We start from the raw sequence: 20,807 nt of genomic DNA on the forward strand, positions 1-20,807 counted from the left end.
ATTCACTAAGGCTTTTATTCCATTTTCTTTCTATAAAAAAGACAGCGAGGAATCGGGCCCTTAGTGTATAACTTTGGCAGCATGTACAGAAATTATCATGCCATCAAGGCATCTTGTAGCTGTCTTGATGCAGTGGGAAATGGCAAATCCAGTGATGGGAAAAACCAGGGGATGCATTGACAGAAAGAGTGACAAGCAAGGAGATGGAAAGGAAAAATGATGTGCTAATGGAGGGCAAGATTAAGGATGCAGTGTCAGAGTTATAAAGGACACAACCTCTAAAACACTCCAGCCATATAATTCCCAAAAAATACCATTCAAAATAGATTCATAATAATGATAATTCATATGAATATTTTTTTTTTTTAAATTTCAGTATGGTGGGACCAGGAGCAGACTTGACCATTGGGACAATAGGGCAGTTCCCAAGGATCCACAGTACTGGGGTGCCCACTCTCCCCTAGCCTCCATCTAATTTAATCATTTTTGATAGGTGGTTAGGGACCCATGACCCTTAAATCACTGTCAGATGGCCCCTGGGTGGAATCATTATCTGTGTGTGTGTGTTTATATGTATAGAATTTTTATTTGGATTTACGATATCCCATTCTCCCAGAAGAGCTCAGAATGGGTTACAAGTGTACCTACCTAATAAAACTTAATGCGATGTGACAGGACAGCATGGGGTGGTGATGTTATGAATTTGGTATGACATAATAACATAGTAACATAGTAGATGACGGCAGATAAAGACCTGAATGGTCCATCCAGTCTGCCCACCTGATTCAATTTAAATTTTTTTAATTTTTTCTTCTTAGCTATTTCTGGGCAAGAATCCAAAGCTTTACCCGGTACTGTGCTTGGGTTCCAACTGCCGAAATCTCTGTTAAGACTTACTCCAGCCCATCTACACCCTCCCAGCCATTGAAGCCCTCCCTAGCCTATCATTCCACCAAATGGCCATATACATTACAGACACATACCGTGTAAGTCTGCCCCCCCCCCCGATCAGCCCCACTCCCAGCCCACCCCCCCACCCCCCCTTCCCCGTACCTTTAGGTAAGTTGGCCGGACAGACGGGTGCCAAACCCGTCCGGCAGGCAGGCAGTCCTCCGACGAATGGGGCCGGAAAAGTTCTAGGCGGTTCACAACAAGGTGAGCTAATACATGGGATACAGATAAAATACAAATTAGAATAATGGACTTAAAAACAGCTAAAGACAGAAAGCATTTACAATATAATGCAGAAAATACCGGCATGGCAGGGAAAGAAGTAATGCATAGAACAGATAAAATACATCAAGTTGAATATAAGGAACTTGATTGAAAAAATTAAGCAGAATGCATTAAGATACCGGCCTATCAAAGAGTTTAAGGGCTCCTTTTATTAAGCCGTGCGCGACTTTTCATTATGCGCTGGCCTAAAAACTACCGCCTGCTCAAGAGGAGGCGGTAGCGGCTAGCGCAGCCGGCAGTTTAGCGCACGGTATCACCCGCGTTAAACCGCTAGCGCGCCTTTGTAAAAGGAGCCCCAAGTCTTCTCTTCCTTTTAAGATAAGCGATGCATAACTTTAGAGTCGTAAAGGAGGCACCGTGAGAGATGGGGGCCCAGTGAGGGCGGGAAGGATGAAGGTATAACGTCACAGTGACGGAGCGGGACGCTCTTTTTGTGTATTTTCAGGGAGACTGGTATGAAGGGGCAAGTTCTGGTGAATGGGCAGCAGCGAGATCTCCGCAAGTTCCGGAAGATGTCGTGTTACATTATGCAGGATGACATGCTACTGCCACAACTGACTGTTTTGGAGGCCATGATGGTGAGTGGAGAGTTGTAGGTTGCTGTTTGGGGCAAAAAGCCATAGAAACACTAAGGGTTCTTTTTACTAAGCTGCGTTAGGGCATTAACGCGCGGAATAGTGCGCGCTAGACCTTAACGCCAGCATTGAGCTGGTGTTAGTTCTAGCTGCGTTGGGTGCGGTAATATCCTGTGTGCGCTAAAAACGCTAGTGCACCTTAGTAAAAGGAGCCCTAAATAAAGTGCAAGAAGCTGGGGAGGGGGAAAGAGTGGCATGAGTAATTGGTGCTAATGCTGCCCGATTTCACGATTCGAATCGGTTCACCGATTCAAATCAGGTGAATCAATTCGAATCGGTTCATTTTTTTATTAAAAAACGGACTCACCGATTCAGCCGCAAGACGAGTTCAGGGAACTTCGGGCTATTTCATGCCGCCGGCCGCCAGACTCTTCCCATCTAATGTAACTTCCGGTTTTGCGAAACCGGAAGTTACATCGGAAGAAACGAAAGGAGTAGTGGGAGAGTCTAGTGGCGAGCGAGTGGACCTCGTGCAGCAGACCTTGGCACTCGGCAGCAACAAATACTAGATTTGGCTGGCTCTTTCCCCGCATTTCTCCTCTCTTCCCCGCGATTTAATATCCAGTCCAGGCAATAAGTAAATACATCAGCAGGGGGGCTGGGGATGGAAGCTGAAATCGACAGGGGGACTGGTGAGTCTTGGGGGCTGGGGATGGAAGCTGAAATTGGCAGGGGGGCTGGGGGTGGAAGCTGAAATCGGCAGGGGGACTGATGAGTCTTGGGGGCTAGGGATGGAAGCTGAGAATTGGCAGGGGCCTGGAAAAACTGAGAATCAGGCAGGGGGGCTAGGGAAGCTTTGGGGATGATTTGCTTTGGGGAAGCTGTGAATCTATGTTTCTAATTAATTTTACAGCTATGTTATAGTTTGGATGTTCCTATTTTTGACATGATATTGCCTTGGTTAAATAAAATGTTTAAACTTAAAAAGCTGTGTCATTAACAGTGAATCGAATCTAAATATTTTTCTCTGAATCGGGCAGCACTAGTTGGTGCACAGTTGTTGATATAGATTGTGGTGCAAATGAATGGAATGAATTGAGAAGACACGGATGCAGAGTGCAAAGGTCCTTGGTAGCACTCTGCTTATATATAAATATGAAGGCAGGTAAAGACCTACTGGCCATCCACTCTTCCTCTGGATTCCTACAACTTTGCATAGATAAGTATATAGATGATAATGTTCAAATCCATTTATATAGATCAGTGTCTCAAATCTTTTTTTAGCTCCGGCACACTAAACGGAGCAAATGTTTTTTACAGCACATTATAATTGAAATTTTAAAATTGCAAAAACAATAAATTAAATTGGAAAGTTATTTAAAGTTCTTTAAGCTATGTATGGATAATTGTAACAACGGTGAAACTAAAGTAGATAGAATTGCTAATCAATGCAATGGATGTGCTCGTTTCTGATTGCAAATTAACTCAAAACATGGCTCGATAGTTGACCGGCAAACATGCATTTCATCAGCCACCATCTGCAATCATTCTCTTATTTTGAGTTAATTTTTGTCAGAGCTGAAAGTCCAAGTTTGCAAAGATAAGAAGATCCAAACAGTAACAAAGCCTTGATTGCTTTGTTGCTCAAGTTAGGATAACTACTGCATAAAAACGAAAACTAAAATTACTTGCCATTTGGTCCTTGAAAATTATCACGTCAAAGAATGATGCTTGTCTGGGCGGTTGTATCTTTACGCACAGATACTCATACCATTGACAGACTTGCAAACGCGATGTACATGTCATCTAAACTTGTGTATACTTAGGAAGGGAATTTTTAAAATTAAAAGTTAAATTCTGGAATCTCTTTGGGGCACATCACTGTGCCTTGGCACACAGTTTGAGAGGTACTGATATAGATAAAAAGCGATTCCCTGTGTAAACTGGCTCTCTGAAAATAGGTGGGCATTTTCAAGGGGGCAGCAGGATGAAAATACCACACTCGCATAGAATTGTATTTTTGTTTCATAACATGACTATGAAGCCGACAGCACAGTGTGCAGCGGCTGCTAAGAAGGCAAATAGAATGCTAGGTATAATCAAGAAGGGTATTACAACCAGAACGAAAGAAGTTATCCTGCCGTTGTATCGGGCGATGGTGCGTCCGCATCTGGAGTACTGCGTCCAATATTGGTCGCCGTACCTTAAGAAAGATATGGCGTTACTAGAGAGGGTTCAGAGAAGAGCGACACGTCTGATAAAAGGGATAGAAAACCTTTCATACGCTGAGAGATTAGAAAAACTGGGACTCTTTTCCCTGGAGAAGAGGAGACTTAGAGAGGATATGATAGAGACTTACAAGATCATGAAGGGCATAGAGTAGAGAGGGACAGAAAGAGAGAGAGAAAGGGAGACAGAGAGAAATAGAGAGAGGGAGAGAAAGAAAGAGAGAGAGAAAGGAAGAGAGACAGAAATAGAGAGAGAGAGATTGGAGAAACTGGGACTCTTTTCCCTGGAGAAGAGGAGACTTAGAGGGGATATGATAGAGACTTACAAGATCATGAAGGGCATAGAGAGAGTAGAGAGGGACAGAAAGAGAGAGAGAAAGGGAGACAGAGAGAAATAGAGAGAGGGAGAGAAAGAAAGAGAGAGAAAGGAAGAGAGACAGAAATAGAGAGAGAGAGAGATTGGAGAAACTGGGACTCTTTTCCCTGGAGAAGAGGAGACTTAGAGGGGATATGATAGAGACTTACAAGATCATGAAGGGCATAGAGAGAGTAGAGAGGGACAGAAAGAGAGAGAGAAAGGGAGACAGAGAGAAATAGAGAGAGGGAGAGAGAGAAAGGAAGAGAGACAGAAATAGAGAGAGAGAGAATGAGAGAGAGAGATTGGAGAAACTGGGACTCTTTTCCCTGGAGAAGAGGAGACTTAGAGAGGATATGATAGAGACTTGCAAGATCATGAAGGGCATAGAGAGAGTAGAGAGGGACAGAAAGAGAGAGAGAAAGGGAGACAGAGAGAAATAGAGAGAGGGAGAGAAAGAAAGAGAGAGAGAAAGGAAGAGAGACAGAAATAGAGAGAGAGAGAGAGATTGGAGAAACTGGGACTCTTTTCCCTGGAGAAGAGGAGACTTAGAGGGGATATGATAGAGACTTACAAGATCATGAAGGGCATAGAGTAGAGAGGGACAGAAAGAGAGAGAGAAAGGGAGACAGAGAGAAATAGAGAGAGACAGAAAGGGAGAGAGACAGAAATAGAGAGAGAGAGAGAAAGGGAGAGAGACAGAAATAGAAATAGAGAGAGATTGATAGAGAAAGATTGGAGAAACTGGGACTCTTTTCCCTGGAGAAGAGGAGAGTTAAAGGGGATATGATAGAGACTTACAAGATCATGAAGGGCATAGAGAGAGTAGGGAGGGACAGATTCTTCAAACTTTCAAAAAATAAAAGAACAAGAGGGCATTTGGAAAAGTTGAAAGGGGACAGATTCAAAACGAATGCTAGGAAGTTCTTCTTTACCCAACGTGTGGTGGACACCTGGAATGCGCTTCCAGAGGGCGTAATAGGGCAGAATACAGTACTGGGGTTCAAGAAAGGATTGGACAATTTCCTGCTGGAAAAGGGGATAGAGGGATATAGATAGAGAATTACTGCACAGGTCCTGGACCTGTTGGGCCACCGCGTGTGCGGACTGCTGGGCACGATGGACCTCTGGTCTGACCCAGCGGAGGTACTGCTTATGTTCTTATGTTCTTATAACCCCGCGTTCTTATGTTCAAACCCCGCGCTGCTCCTTGTGACCCTGGGCAAGTCACTTAATCCTCCACAGCCCCAGGTACGTTAGATAGATTGTGAGCCCACCGGGACAGACAGGGAAAATGCTTGAGTATCTGATTGTAAAACCGCTTAGAAAACCTTGATAGGCAGTATATAAAAAATCCTAATAAACTTAAAACTTAATAACATTTATGAATCAGTCTGTTTGATTTATAACACGCAAATACATTGAAAATGCTCTCAGCAAGAAATAGTATATAACTTAAAATATATAATCAAAATTAAAATAGAACATAAAATAAAATAATTAAAAATAAAAACAATATATAATAGCACAAACATATAAAACAAACAAAAAAAAAAATGCTAAACTTCAGTTAAATGCTTTATCAGAGAGCCAGAATCGGACCTTTCTGGAAAGCCCCATGCAATGTACAAATCTCCCATGATTAAAACTACCCACCAAAAATAGCAGGTGCAAATGTCTATATGGCAAGTTTCAGACCAAAACTTATGGCCTCTTTTACAAAGCTGTGCAGCAACAGCCCCGAAGCCCTTTAAATCGCTATGGGCTTCGGGACCGTTAGCGCTGCGCTGCGCAGCCGCTAGCACGGCTTTGTAAAAGAGGCCGTTAGTGGAAGGGACCCACCGACTTTGGGCTAGATTCACAAAGCAAACCGATCATGTACCGATCAGTTTGAGACCCCTTTGCGACCAGACTTCCCTCGGGGCCCCCGTTCACTAATCTCTCCAACGATTCGCTTCGAAGCCGTGCAGGCCAATGAGAAGCAACGCATGCAAAGTAGGCAGGGAAGCAATTCACAACACAAATTTGGGACACCGATTGTGCTGGCCAATCAAGCAAGGGAGCGACTGTTTGGGACCAGTTGCACAGGTCTCTGCCGACTTTCCTGCTCCATTGCCCTGATCTCTGCCCTGCTCTGTGTAGGAAGAGGTTTCGGGCACCGGGGGAATCGTGCGGCTCCTGTCCCTGCTCTGCTCTGGGCTCTGCTTTGCCGAAGGCAGGAAGTGTGACTCTGGCCGCCTTCCCTGCAGTGCGAGCCCACGGGTTTAAAGCGGGGCAGCCCAGCTTTAAACCCGCAGGCTCACACTGCAGGGAAGGCGGCAAGCAGGAGAGTGCGGGCGGCAAGAGAGGGACAGGCAGGGCCTAAGCTCTGTTTTGCTACAATAAGTGGAAGGAAAGGCTGCAGCAGGTTTGTTTAAACCCACGGCTTGCACTGGGCTGCAAGAGCAAAGTGAATCTGAGGCAGGGCTTGGGGTGTTGAATCTGAGCGGCAAGCCAGTTGCCTGTCTTTTAATAACTTCAGAAGTCAAAATTTGACTCTCCAAAAAATAAAGCTGTGTTTTTAAGTAGACTCACTTCCACCTATAGCCAGCATTTAAAAAAAAAAAAAAAAATTCCTGGACACAAAACACATGCGCAGACCACCTGTAGGGAGGGGCATAGGCAAGGCATGGGGCATTCCTAAAATTTAGGCACCAAGTTACTAGTGGTTAGAGCTGCTGCCTAAGCACCATGAGGTTGCAAGTTCGATCCCAGCCTGCTCCTTGTGATTCTGGCCAAGTCACAACACTTCATTGCCCCAGATACTACAGTTAGATTGTGAGTAGAGAATGACTCAGGGACAGATTTTTTCCTGCCTCATCCCGGCGAGTTCTTTTCCTGTCCCTGCTCTGTTTCTGCAAGCTCCGTCCTCATCTGCACAAGCCTCAAACACTTTAAAATCATAAGTAGCAACATTCTAGAGCTCAGATTGTGATGTCATAATGCCTCATTCCACCAATGCCTAAGCTCCGTCCTCATCTGCACAAGCCTCAAACACTTTAAAATCATAAGTAGCAACATTCTAGAGCTCAGATTGTGATGTCATAATGCCTCATTCCACCAATGTCTAAGCTCCGTCTTCATCTGCACAATCCTCAAACACTTTAAAATCATAAGTAGCAACATTCTAGAGCTCCGATTATGATGTCATAATGCCTCATTCCACCAATGCCTAAGCTCCGTCCTCATCTGCACAAGCCTCAAACACTTTAAAATCATAAGTGTTCGAGGCTTGTGCCGTTAAGGCTGAGCTTACAGGAATGGGGCATGAACAGCGACAAAACTTGCGGGAACAGGACAGGGAAATTGAGTTCCTGCGGGGACTGGGAAAAATTAGTCCCCGTTGTCATTCTCCAATTGTGAGCCTGCCAGGACAGATAGAGAAAATACTTAAGAGTACCTATTACTATTCAATGAGTTTTTGGTGAATTTCGTCATGAAAATTAATGAAGAAATCTGAAATAACATAGAAACATGATGGCAGATACCACCCTACAGGCGCCTAGCTTAAAAGGAAAATGCAGTTTAAAACAATATTGTTGTTTTTTTTTTAAAAAAAGCATCTGCGTTGCAGCTACAGAGGCTCTTTACACACATACTTTTCTGCTAATGCTCCACCTAAGCCAGTCCCTTAAAATCTTCTCACGACCATTGGGTGATTTGGCATAGAGGAGATATTCATAAAAAGAACGTCCATCAAGACTCATAGACTGTGCCATTTGCTTTAAATCATCTTCCATCATTAATCCAAATTGCACAATTCTTTCTCTGTCTTTGTCCTGAATGACATCTGGCCACATTGCTGGATCCTTCCAGTCAACAAATTTATGAGCAGGCGCGGAGAACGCATTTTTAAACAAATGTAGTTTATCCTTGTACTCCTTATGTAATTTTAATCATCTATGGATATGTTTGTATGTTTATTGTTCAAATGGTTTTATTTATTTCCCAAAATTTATTTTTGTTATACGCATTGAAAATATTTGATATTGCGTTTAAATCAAAATCTCAATAAACTTGAAACTTGAAACGAGTGCCTGTGAGATTGTGGGAGGGTTAAATACTCAAAACTTAGAAGAATAACAATTTACTTAAAGTTTTTGCTACGCCAGCTTTCTGGTATCTTTACATACAGTGGCGTACGTAGCATATGTAACACCCGGGGCCCATCATTTTTTGGCACCCCCCCCATCTGTAAGAAAAACATGATTTTTAGTAACAAACCACACGTCACACATGAGTACCTAGGAAAAGGCAGCATCTTACATATTGCAATGAGCAGTACATCAATACACCCATTGTAAAACTAAACAAGCCAGACCAGCACAGATCAATCCTAACAGAAAACCATGTCTTTCGAACACACAGAACACAGAAAACACCTTCGCCTAGTATAGAATATTGACAAACTAACCCCTCACTCTTTTACAAAACTGTAGTGTGGATTTTAGCCACGGTGGTAACAGCCCTGACGCTCATAGAATTCTGAGCATCAGAGCTGCTACCACCACGGCTGGCGCTAAAAAACGCTCCACAGTTTTGTAAAAGGGGGGATAAAATAAAAATACACAGTTTCAACGCTCTAGCTCAGAGGTGCCCAAACTTTTTGAGCTTGTGAGCTACTTTAAAATGACCAAGTCAAAATGATCTACCAACAATAAAATTAAAAAACACAAAGCACACTATACGCTGAGCAAATGTTAATTATCATTCCTATTCTGGGTTTTTTTCAAAGAGGTCAAGGCAGATGACTCTATGCATTGTCACCTCAGTAACAACCATACAAAAATAGACAAATATACCCTCTATCCTTTTTATTAAACCACAATAGCAGTTTTTAGCGCAGGGAGCTGCGCCGAATGCCCAGCGTTGCTCTTGACGCTCATAGGCTCCCTGTGCTAAAAACCACTATTGCGGTTTAGTAAAAGGGGGACCATATTGTAAAATATAGACAACAGATATAAATTCAGAACTGTGCAGAGTAAGTGAAGGGAAGTTTTCATCTCTGGGAATTTACCCAGTTAACTATTAAGTTATTTGGGCAATTCCTTTGAAAACTGTGGTAATACTGCCTCCACTTTGCTAAATTTAAAATAAAATCATTTTCCTACCTTGCCTGGTGATTTCATGAGTCTCTGGTTGCACTTTCTTCTTCTGACTGTGCATCCAATCTTTCTTCCCTTCTTTCAGCCTGTATGCTTCCTCTCCTCCACACCTCATTCCCTCCCCCAACTTTTTCTTCCTCTCTTCATGCCCCCTTCTTTTTTTCTGTTTCTCTTCTTTCCTTCTGTTTCCCTGCCTGCCCCCTTTCTTTCTTTCTCCCTGCCGTTCCCAAGCCACTGCCACTGCCGCTGCCATCGGGGAACAGGACCTACCAATGGATAACAGGCCCCAAAGCCGACGCCAACGCAGACGCATGCTCTCCCTGCTTCCTCTCCCCGACGTCAATTCTCCCGTCGGAGAGGAAGTTCCGCCCAGCCATGCAGCGATTGGCTGGCCCGAACTTCCTCTCCGACTGCAGAATTAACGTCAGGGAGAGGAAGACTAATCGGCCCGATAGATCACCAAAGCAAAGTGAGTCCTGGGTGATCGACTCACTTTACCTTGGCGAGCTACTGGCGCCCCTGCCTTAGAAGACTGCCTAGGATCCTGGGGGAGCCCTGCCCTGATGGCGGCCCTGCCCTTACCTTTACATACGTTTCATCTCTCTGCTTCGTTCACTCTTCCAATTATTCCCATTACTGTCTTCTCCTGGATTCACAGATATGCTAATTGTAAAGACATAAGACAGGTTGTGCTGGGTCCATCAAACTTAGCATCCTAGCTCGAATCAAAATTACATAGGATTTGGAACACGCATATCTATACTACTTTTTGCAAGGCAGGAATGAGGTGCATTGGCAGAGCTGTGTTGTGTGTGTGTGGGGGGGGGAGAGTGAGGAGTTCTCAGTACTGGGGTAACAGAAGGTTGGCAGAACTGGGGGTGTGTGAGATGGGGAGAGAGGGTGTTTGTGAGTACTGTGGTACCAGAAGGCACTGCGAGGAAGGAACGGGGTATATTAGTAGATCTGTGTGTGATGGAGGGCACTAGGATAACAGAGGGCCAGCAGGAGTGAGGTACATAGTTAGAGCTGTAGATGGAGGAGAAGGAGGGTGTCTTAGCACTGGAGTACCTATTGCAAGGGAGGAGTGAGGTGTATTGGTGGGGCTGTGCTGTAAGTCCCTTTCCTTTTCTCTACTTTTAAACGTATTCTTCAGTCCTAAAGGTTACTGGTTCACATTTTCTGGCTTTGGCTGCCTTCACTTGCCTTTCAGTGGTTTTGTAACAAAGCTGGCCTTGCCCCCTGACCCTGCACGCTGTCTGATTCGGCTGCTGTTGAACATTTTATGGGCGAATGTAACTCGGAGTGCGTGCCGGAAGTCATTTGGGTGGAATTTGGGTTACGAGCTGCAGTTTGGATCCAAAAAGGAGGGAGCAGGTTCTGGCAGTGGTTGTGAATTTGAAGTTCTTGGATTCTGCAACTCTGCTTCAGAGGGACAGGTTTCCTCGGGACTCACTGTGGCTTTCTCCATGTCCACGTGCGGACGTCTACGGGCGGACGTCCACGTGCGGACGTCTACGGTGGACGTCTACGGGTGGACGTCTACGGGCGGACGTCCACGTGCGGACGTCTACGGTGGACGTCTACGGGTGGACGTCTACGGGTGGACGTCTACGGTGGACGTCTACGGGTGGACGTCTACAGTGGACGTCTACGGTGGACGTCTACAGTGGACGTCTACGGTGGACGTCTACAGTGGACGTCTACAGTGGACGTCTACAGTGGACGTCTACGGGTGGACGTCTAAAGTGGACGTCTACAGTGGACGTCTATGGTGGACGTCTAAAGTGGACGTCTACGGTGGACGCCTACGGTGGACGTCTAAAGTGGACGTCTACGGGTGGACGTCTAAAGTGGACGTCTACGGTGGACGTCTAAAGTGGACGTCTACGGTGGACGTCTAAAGTGGACGTCTACAGTGGACGTCTACCGTGGACGTCTACGGTGGATGTCTACGGGTGGACGTCTACGGTGGACGTCTACGGTGGACGTCTACGGGTGGACGTCTACGGTGGACGTCTACGGTGAACGTCTACGTGCGGACGTCTACGGGTGGAATGATTTTTGAATGATTTGATGTGTAGTAGAAGTGGCAAATCAGGACATAGGAGTTGTCCCCCCCCCTCCATTTTTGCCCTGGGGGGGGTGACTTGGCAGCTCTGATGGCTACAGTGAGATGTTTATTATGTCTTGAGGGGCTGGATTTTAACCATTTCCAGTTCGGGCTGTGGCTTCTCCTTTGCAAAGGAGGCCGAATTTGGGGGGAGTGCTGCTCCCGCCTTCCGATTGGCTGCGAGCTGGGCTCCGGGGGGCGTGGCCGGCCTCCCCTCCGCCTTCCTCGGCCCGCACGAGCGCAGTGAGACGTAGCGCGAGGCCGGGGCGAGTCATGCAGTGGGAACTGGTGTGGCTGAGCCTGGTCTTGGAGGGGATCCGGAGGGTCTGCAGCATGCGGCATGCCGTGTACTGGAACTCCAGCAACCCCAGGTGAGCTCCGTGGGTGCCGGGGCAGAAAGAGAACAGGGACCCCCCCCCAAAAAAAAACTCTTGTAAGAGGCTTTGCAGGCGGAAAACCTGCTCCCCCCCAGTTTATTCGCTGTTAAACTTCAACATTTAAGCATTGCAAAAGTTTTAAAGCCCCCCCGCTTCAACATTTAAGTGTTGCAAAAGTTTTAAAGCCCCCCCAGCTTCAACATTTAAGTGTTGCAAAAGTTTTAAAGCCCCCCCCAGCTTCAACATTTAAGTGTTGCAAAAGTTTTAAAGCCCCCCCCCAGCTTCAACATTTAAGCGTTGCAAAAGCTTTAAAGCCTCCCCCAGCTTCCACATTTAAGTGTTGCAAAAGTTTTAAAGCCCCCCCAAGCTTCAAAATTTAAGGGTTGCAAAAGCTTTAAAGCCCCCCCAGCTTCAAAATTTAAGTGTTGCAAAAGCTTTAAAGTCCCCCCCAGCTTCAACATTTAAGTGTTGCAAAAGTTTTGAAGCCCCCCAGCTTCTAAATTTAAGTGTTGCAAAAGCTTTAAAGTCCCCTCCAAGCTTCAACATTTAAGCATTGCAAAAGCTTTAAAGTCCCCCCCCCAGCTTCAACATTTAAGCATTGCAAAAGCTTTGAAGCCCCTCCTTCCCTTTCCCCTTCCCCATTTTTCAGTCTGTCCTGAATTTATTAGTTTGGGAGTTCGGTGATGTTTTAAAATCAACAAATTGAGCAGCCCAAGTCCAACATAGTTTCGGCCGCAAAAGAGAGAAACCTAAGGTGAGGCGACTTCTTTCAATGAAAGGTTTCCACTGATGGAGTGGGAGGGGGCTTTTGCCCTTTGAAACCGCGGGCTGTCTCTCATTTATTCCTAAGAAGCGAAACCAAAATATTTTCCCCCCAAGCTTCCGACGATGGAAAAAACATGTTTAGTCTGCTGGAGATGCTAAGTAATCTGCAGGAAAGACCTGGGAATGCAAGGGACACTTCAAAACTTAACTTACTACTCCCACCCCCCCCAAAAAAAAAAAAAAAATCTTTTGATTCACTTTTATAAATTACAGATTTTCTATGAGCTGGAAGATTTTTAAACTTTCACTGTGGAAAAAAAACCTTCCTCTGTGCATTTTTTTTTCTCTTTTATAGAAGTACTTGAAATTTATCTTAATCTTCTACCATTCTGGGCCTTTGATTTACCCCGATTTTCCTTATTGATAAGTAAAACAAAATATCTTAAAATCCGGAGACCCTGAAAGTGTTTCAAAATGGGGGTTCTCCCCCCCCCCCCAGAAAATAGTACTCGAGGATTAGGGCCCAAATATATCCCTTATTAACTCAAAACAAGCCCCACACGGACAAACGATACACACACCCAACCGCACTACAAGGCCTGAAACATACAGTTCATAAACAAAACCGCCGAAGACAAAGGCGCGCCAACAACTGAGCGTTTTTAGGGGCTCTGACGGGGGGTTTTGTTGGGGAAACCCCCCCCCCCCCACTTTACTTAATACAGATCGCAGCAGCGTTGTGGGGGGATTGGGGGGTTATAACCCCCCTCACTATACTGGAAACTTAACTGTTTCCCTGTTTTTTAGGGAAAAAGTGAAGTTTTCAGTAAAATGGGGGGGTTACAACCCCCCAAACCCCCCACAACGCGGCACAATCTATATAAAGTAAAGTGGGGGGGTTCCCCCCCACACCCCCTGTCGGAGCCCTTTAAAACAGTCATTTTCTTCAGCGCGCGCCTCTGCACTGCACTCAGTTGTCTGCGCGCGCCTTTGTCCCGGCGCACTTTTGACCTGACAATACAACCAACAGCATTCACACTCCCGTTTTCTTTTGGGGAGTGTGAATGCTGTTGGTTGTATGTTTTAAGGCCTTGTAGTGTTGGGGGGGTGTATCGTTTGTCCGTGTGGGGCTTGTTTTGAGTTAATAAGGTTTTTTTTCCGCCCCCCTTGCTAAAAGCTGAACATCTTATTGCCCACGCCATACAAGGTGCGCACGGAAATTCCAATTAAAAGTGATCAGTAGTGCATACATGCACAATTCCCAGCATGAACGTGCGAGTTACTGCTCTCTTGTGTGTGCTGTTAAGAAGCCTTGCTGCCTGCCAGGTGAGGTTCCCCCCCCCCACACACACACGTGAAATGCTGCGGTGCAGGGCTGAAAGGTGATGCTGATGTAATGAATCTATCTGAACTTCCCGTATTCTCTTCCCCCACCCCCCCACGCCTTCTGGGAGCTGAGCATACAGTGACTCACTGGTGAAGAATTAGCGGTGCCGATGCCGTGCCAAGGAAGCCGTACTGGAGTTAAGTGGGCATGGTCAGTCACGCACCTACCTGTACAGGAGCAGCCTGAGAGGAACTTAGCTTCCTTGTCAGCGAACTGTGGGCCTCTCATCTTCCCCTTTCTCACTTTAAATTTGAGGACGCTAACGCTGTTTGTGAAAGCTGTGACCAGGCTTGGGCCCGAGGAGGCTTGGGCCTCAACACCCTGGGGTTATGGATTCACACCCACACTGGTCCTCGTGACCCTGGGCAAGTCACTTAAGCCCTCCATTGCCCCAGGTAAATTAGATAGATTGTGAGCCCACCAAGACAGATAAGGCAAAATGCTCCAGTACCTGAATAAATGAATGGAAACCATTCTGAGTTCCCCAGTATAGAAAATTGAATAACTAAATAGCGTGACAAGTTCCAGCCCTTGATAACCAGAGCTGATATTGTGACATCATAATGCCTCATTCCACCAGTAAGAGCCAACCTCATCAGTGATGTCACAATGGCTTCATTGACCTTTATTTGGCTCACTTATACTGCATTTTTTGATTTCTAGAGTGGCACAGTGGTTAAAGCTACAGCCTCAGCACCCTGGGGTTGTGGGTTCAAACCCCCGCTGCTCCTTGTGACCCTGAGCAAGTCACTTAATCCCCCCATTGCCCCAGGTACGTTAGATAGATTGTTAGTCCAGCAGGACAGAAAGGGAAAAATGCTTGAGTACCTGAATAAATTCATATAGACTGTTCTGAGCTCCCCTGGGAGAATGCTATAAAAAGCTGAATGAATAGCGTGACAAGTTTCAGCCTCTGATAACCAGAGCTGATATTGTGACATCATAATGCCTCATTCCACCAGTAAGAGCCAACCTCATCAGTGATGTCACAATGGCTTCATTGACCTTTATTTGGCTCACTTATACTGCATTTTTTTGATTTCTAGAGTGGCGCAGTGGTTAAAGCTACAGCCTCGGCACCCTGGGGTTGTGGGTTCAAACCCCCGCTGCTCCTTGTGATCCTGGGCAAGTCACTTAATCCCCCCATTGCCCCAGGTACATTAGATAGATTGTGAGCCTGCAGGGCTTCTTCCGCTTCTTGCTCTCTGGGGGAGGCCCGCTGTCTACATTACTGCGGTTGCTCGGAGCGCTTAACTGAGGCCCGCCTGGACGGCTCCGTCGAGATCTTCAACCTGGCCACCAACTGGGAAAACGCAGGCAAACTCGGCAGGCCAGATTAGAAAACTGCCCTAACGCGTACACTTGCATACATGGCTTCTGCCTCCTGCTCTGCTAAGGCTCCCAGGCCTCATCCTCCCCTTTCCCACCGAGCCCAGGATTTCCTGAATTCTGTAAGTATTTTTGAGGCTGTTCAGGAGCCCTCTATAGTTTTGTTTTTTTTTTTTGCACGTGAGCTTTCTGAAGACTTGAACTCCTCTCCACTGGGGATGGGAGCAAAGGCTGCAGGTGTTCACTGGATTTGAATTCAGCGGGTTTCTTTTCTCTTTGGAGTGCGGTGTCTGGCACCCTCTTCTTGCCTCTGTCAAACAGAAAGCGAGAATCTTGTCCCTTTCTCCTCTTCAGGAGCTGAAGGAGAGGTGCGGTAATGATATATTCAAATAACACTGGGGCAAAAAATGTAAAAAAAACCATATCAATTAAAGCTCAGTTAAAAGAATTAATAATTAAAAACGACATCACAAATGAATAGACCGCGTTTTCAAGACTCGGCTGTGCGCCAGCTAAAGTAGTCTGACTGAGCCCGGCGGCGTCCTATGCGTTGAGAGCTGGGTATGAACCACTTACTGCTCTCCTGGCCATGTCGTAATCTTTTCTAGCCCCAGTCCACAGAAAAAGCCTTCTGCCCTAAATCTTACCCCACCTTCCCTTTCATTTGGTTAGTAGAGACTTTGATGTTTCCTCCGCTTGGTTATGTGAAATATAAATATTCCTAAGCCGGTCATAGGTGAGGCTGTAAATTTTCTGTAGAAATTTGTTTGGGGGAGAGGACGAAGTGGCATAAAAATACATCTCTTCTTTATTTTAGTTAGAAGAAACTTGTTTTGTAACTATTTAAAACCGAGGTGGAGGGGAATAAACGAACCCTCTCAACCCTCTGGGCACCCACGGACAAGACTTCTTTGTGAATCAATGTTTTATTGTTTCTAATACCCAAGGACCTGTGACTCTCGAGCGTACGGAATCCCGCTCAATGCCAGGCCTAGCCTCTAACACGCCGGCCACTTAGCCTGTTAGGAGTCCATAAGATGATTAGGTTAATTTAGTTTCCAGCTTGATTTTACCCTTAGGCCAAGGTTTCACTCTGCTGTGCCTCTCGGAGCTGGCCTGGAGTCTTTCTTCTAACCTGTTCCTTTCCCACTGCTATCTCAGTTTTGTGGTGATATGGGGTGGGGACTATATTCTCTTTCTTATAGCCTACAGTATCGACCAGGATTCTTTGCGGATAACAGACAAATATCCCATGGTTTGGAAAAGTTAGTCATATAAATGTCGCAGTTATTTACTAAATCCCATTAAAAAGATATGTTTTCAGTTCCTTGTAAAACTGAAAATGAGAACTAGTTTGCCTCAAATGAAAAGGCAGATCGTTCCAAATCTTAGGCCCTAAATAGACAAAAGATAACTCAAAGAGGCGACAACACTAAACGTTTACCACCAGGGGTGTCCAACCTGCGGCCCCGTGAAGTATTTTGTGCGGCCCCGGTCGAGGGCGATGCAGTGTTTTCCTCTGCTGCTCCCGGGTGTTTACCGTCTTGCCGGCTCCCTCCTGGGTCTTGCTGCAGCGTTTGCGCGGCCCCAGAACCATTTTTTTCGGCCGATGCGGCCCAGGGAAGCCAAAAGGTTGGACACCCCTAAAGGGAAATTTAACCCGTTTCATTCATGCTCGCAAATCACAATGTTACCGCTAGAAATATTCAACATGAATTAACCCAGATGAACTGTAATGACATTTGGCCTTATGAATTAAACATGCCTTTTAAATAATACTTTTTTGTTTACCGCTGGAAGCCAGTGAAGAGTCTGCAATAATGGAGTCATCCTGTCAAACCCATTTCCACAAAAAATGAACCTTGCATCTACATTCTGCAACGGCCTAAATCTGTTAGCTTTAACCACTGCACCACTCTAGAAATCAAAATAAAAGTGGGCCAAGTAAAGGACAATCGAGCCATTGTGACATCACTGGTTAAGTTGGCTCTTGGGCATTGATGGAATGAGGCATTATGATGTCATAATACCAGCTCTGGTTATCAGATGTCAACCTTTAATTTTCTATAATATGGCTTACATGAATGTATTCAGGTACTCGAGCATTTCTCCCTGTCTGTACTGGTGGGCTCACACTCTTATCTAATGTACCAGGTGCATTGGGGTGGGGGGAATTAAGTGACTTGCCCAGGGTCACAGGGAGAAGTGTGGGATTTGAACCCACAACCTCAGGGTGTAGCTCTAACTCTCCAAATACTCCTTAATAAAGAGAATTACATTAGTCTAAGCAAGGCCTGAACAATAATACAAAAACTATCTGAAGACAATGCAGATCTTATTACTCTTAAGTTGTATCGTACTTTTTTTTTTTAAACCAAAGCAATAATCTAATGTTCTAAGGACGCAGCCGAGACTCTTGAGCTTGGAATCTTCCTGAGGAAAGATGTGGTCCATATAAAACCATGAAAAAAACATCACCACAGACACAAATATGCAACAACCAGAGTGGAATTGTCCAAAAGAGAATGATGTGCACTAAAAAAGTGTCCTTCAATCCGTCTGGTGAAATGACGATATTTATTGTTCAAACATCAAATTGACTCGACATGGCCATGTTTCGGCCAACAGGCCTGCCTCAGGAGTCTTAAAAGTCACTAAAGATGATATACGAGGTATACTGACACTCGAATGAATCGGACCACAAATCAATCTCAAGACTTGTTAGCATTTCTTTGCAAATTCAGATGACACTCTTCTTTGATTGATTTGTGGTCAGATTCATTCGAGTGTCAGTATACCTCATATATCATCATTAGGGACTTTTAAGACTCCTGAGGCAGGCCTGTTGGCCGAAACATGGCCATGTCGAGTCAATTTGATGTTTGAACAATAAAGATCGTCATTTCACCAGACGGATTGAAGGACACTTTTTTTAGTGCACATCATTCTCTTTTGGACAATACCACTCTGGTTGTTCCATATAAAACCATTGCAGACACGGGCCAATTTTTATATACTTGATGCGGCCCAGCCCCAAGTGGTTCTGCTCCATAAGATTTCATCCCCCCCCTTCCCTGAAGTGGCAGCATCTGCATTTCCATTTAATTTGGAGTTTGTTTACTGCTTTTGGGATCAGCAAAGAATCGCCCAGTGCGGCTCCCATCAATGTATGGAAAGAAAGTTTTTTAATATAAGGTGATAACATTTTCTGCCTTCAGCTTTCCAGAGGTGGTTATCCCTTCCTTAGGTCAGGACGGGAAGTGTAAGGGAACGTACAGTGAATTATGCAAAGCAAGTCGCAGAGACCTGAAAGAAAACCATGGGGGGAGAGGACGCGCACGTAGACGTCCACGTAGACGCCCCTATAGGCGTGGCTAATGCTGGAAGTGGCATTAGCTGTCATAAAGTGCCTCAATTCATGTGAAAGGTAGGTACCGGAAATGTAGGCCTCAAAATCCCTGGCCTACAATTCTAGAAATAACGCTGTTGCGTGATTGACAGGCAATCGGCTGCCAATCTGCGCACTGTGCTGGTATTCTATAGATCTTGGGAACCCTTTGTAGAATACCAGCTGATCACCAGTCTTTTTAGCGTCTAGATTTTGGTACTATTTATAGACTTTCTCCCCCTATCTGTGTAATAATTACAATGCACAAGACAGGAAAGGACTTTGTGTAATAGCTACATACAGAGCTTAGTATTATTTAATGGACTCTGCGTAATAATTATATACACAGCTTATATTATCTAGTGGACTCTAATAATTAGAACATTTTGTATCTGAGGAATGCAACATGTACAATTATCTGAAGGTATATGTGTGTAGTGATTATAAGACGTACCCACCGGACTGTGGGTGATGTAATTATCACTCTGTGCTTTGTCTAAGTAATCAGCTATAATTGCACCTTTTGATATTACTTCTAGAAATGTGCGCACAGTCAGCCCACTGTGTTTGGCAATTATCATCCCCTTCAACAATTGCTGTCCCTGAATCAAAAGGAGTGTTTGACAATATGGTCCTGCTGTGCCTATGAGGGACTGGCCATATGCTCCGGCAGTACAAAGAAGCCTCCTTGCCCTCCCTTCAGTTCTTCTTGCTCATGTTGCTTCTGTGCATAGACACAAGTAATGCTGGGCTTCAGAATGGAGACAGTCATATCTACCCTTGATGTACAGAACGAGCAATGTTGAATTCAAATAAGAAAGGGGGGAGGAGGTAGATCAGAGCTGCTACTGGCTCACAGGAAGGTTTGCCATAGATAAAATGCAAGAAAACATTTTACATCAGGTATCATTAGAGTGACCATTTATTTTTTTTTCCATCAAAACGGGACATCTATTAATTTTCAGTCCCGCCCCCAATCCCACCTCAGCCCCGCCCCCAATTTCTTCCATTCATTTTTCATGTACACACAATATCTTAATTCATAATGGTAACCATAAAATTTAAAAAAGCACACTATATGCAGAGTAAATGTTAATTATCATTTATATTCGGGGGGTTTCAAAGATGTCAAGGCAGATGACATTAAAATATGCAATATCACCTCAGTAACTATAGAAAAATAGATAAATATAGTGCAAAATATAGACAGCAGATATAAAATCTCAAAACTGACACATTTTGATCACTAAATTGAAAATAAAATAATTTTTCCTACCTTTGTTGTTTGGTGATTTCATGAGTCTCTGGTTGCACTTCCATCTTACTGTGCATCCAATCTTTCTTTCTTTCACAATCCAGCCTATTCCCTTTGGGTCCAGGTCTCTCTCTATTTTTCCTCTTTTACCATCTCCAGATCCAGTGTCAGTTCTCGTTTGTACCTTTGTTCCAGTCTCCCTCTCTCTCTCTCTTGTTATGATCTTGCATCTCTCTGTTCTTCCTCAGGGTCTCTCCCCCTCTGCCTGAACCTCCCATAGTCCTGAATATGCCGGCTGTCTTTCCCCTTTGGCCCTATCTTTCTTCTACTTACAACCCCCCCTTCTCTGCCTCTTTCTCTCCTTCCTTCCTATGTCCCCCCTCACTGCCTTCCAGCCTTTGTTCCACCCCCTCCCCCGAAGCCAGCCAGCCTGCCTCCCTCCCTTCCTGCCACACCAAATCCAGCCAGCCTGTCTGCCTCCCTCCAGCACCGAAGCCTGGCCTACCTCCTTCTGCTTACAACCCCCCCAGTCTGCCGCCACTGCCTGCTGCCTGTTGCTGCTTCCTGCCCGCTGCCGCTGCAACTGCCAGAAGGGAAGGGCCAGGCACTGGCCCACAAACCTTTCCCCGACGTCAATTCTGATATTGGAGAGAAGGTA

The 20,807-nt window shown here is 45.2% G+C and overlaps 1 protein-coding gene across 2 annotated transcripts in view; it reads left to right on the forward strand.

The window, feature by feature from the left end:
- Positions 1–20,807, forward strand: part of ABCG4 (ATP binding cassette subfamily G member 4) — a 131,470-nt gene that overhangs the window by 66,872 nt on the left and 43,791 nt on the right. For both annotated transcript variants that reach the window (XM_033918125.1, XM_033918126.1), the window contains one exon: positions 1,682–1,814. In XM_033918125.1, coding sequence (XP_033774016.1) covers positions 1,682–1,814 — 133 coding nt within the window. The remainder of the gene's footprint in view (positions 1–1,681; positions 1,815–20,807) is intronic.

Source organism: Geotrypetes seraphini, chromosome 13 (assembly GCF_902459505.1).
Source record: "Geotrypetes seraphini chromosome 13, aGeoSer1.1, whole genome shotgun sequence".
NCBI lineage: Eukaryota > Metazoa > Chordata > Amphibia > Gymnophiona > Dermophiidae > Geotrypetes > Geotrypetes seraphini.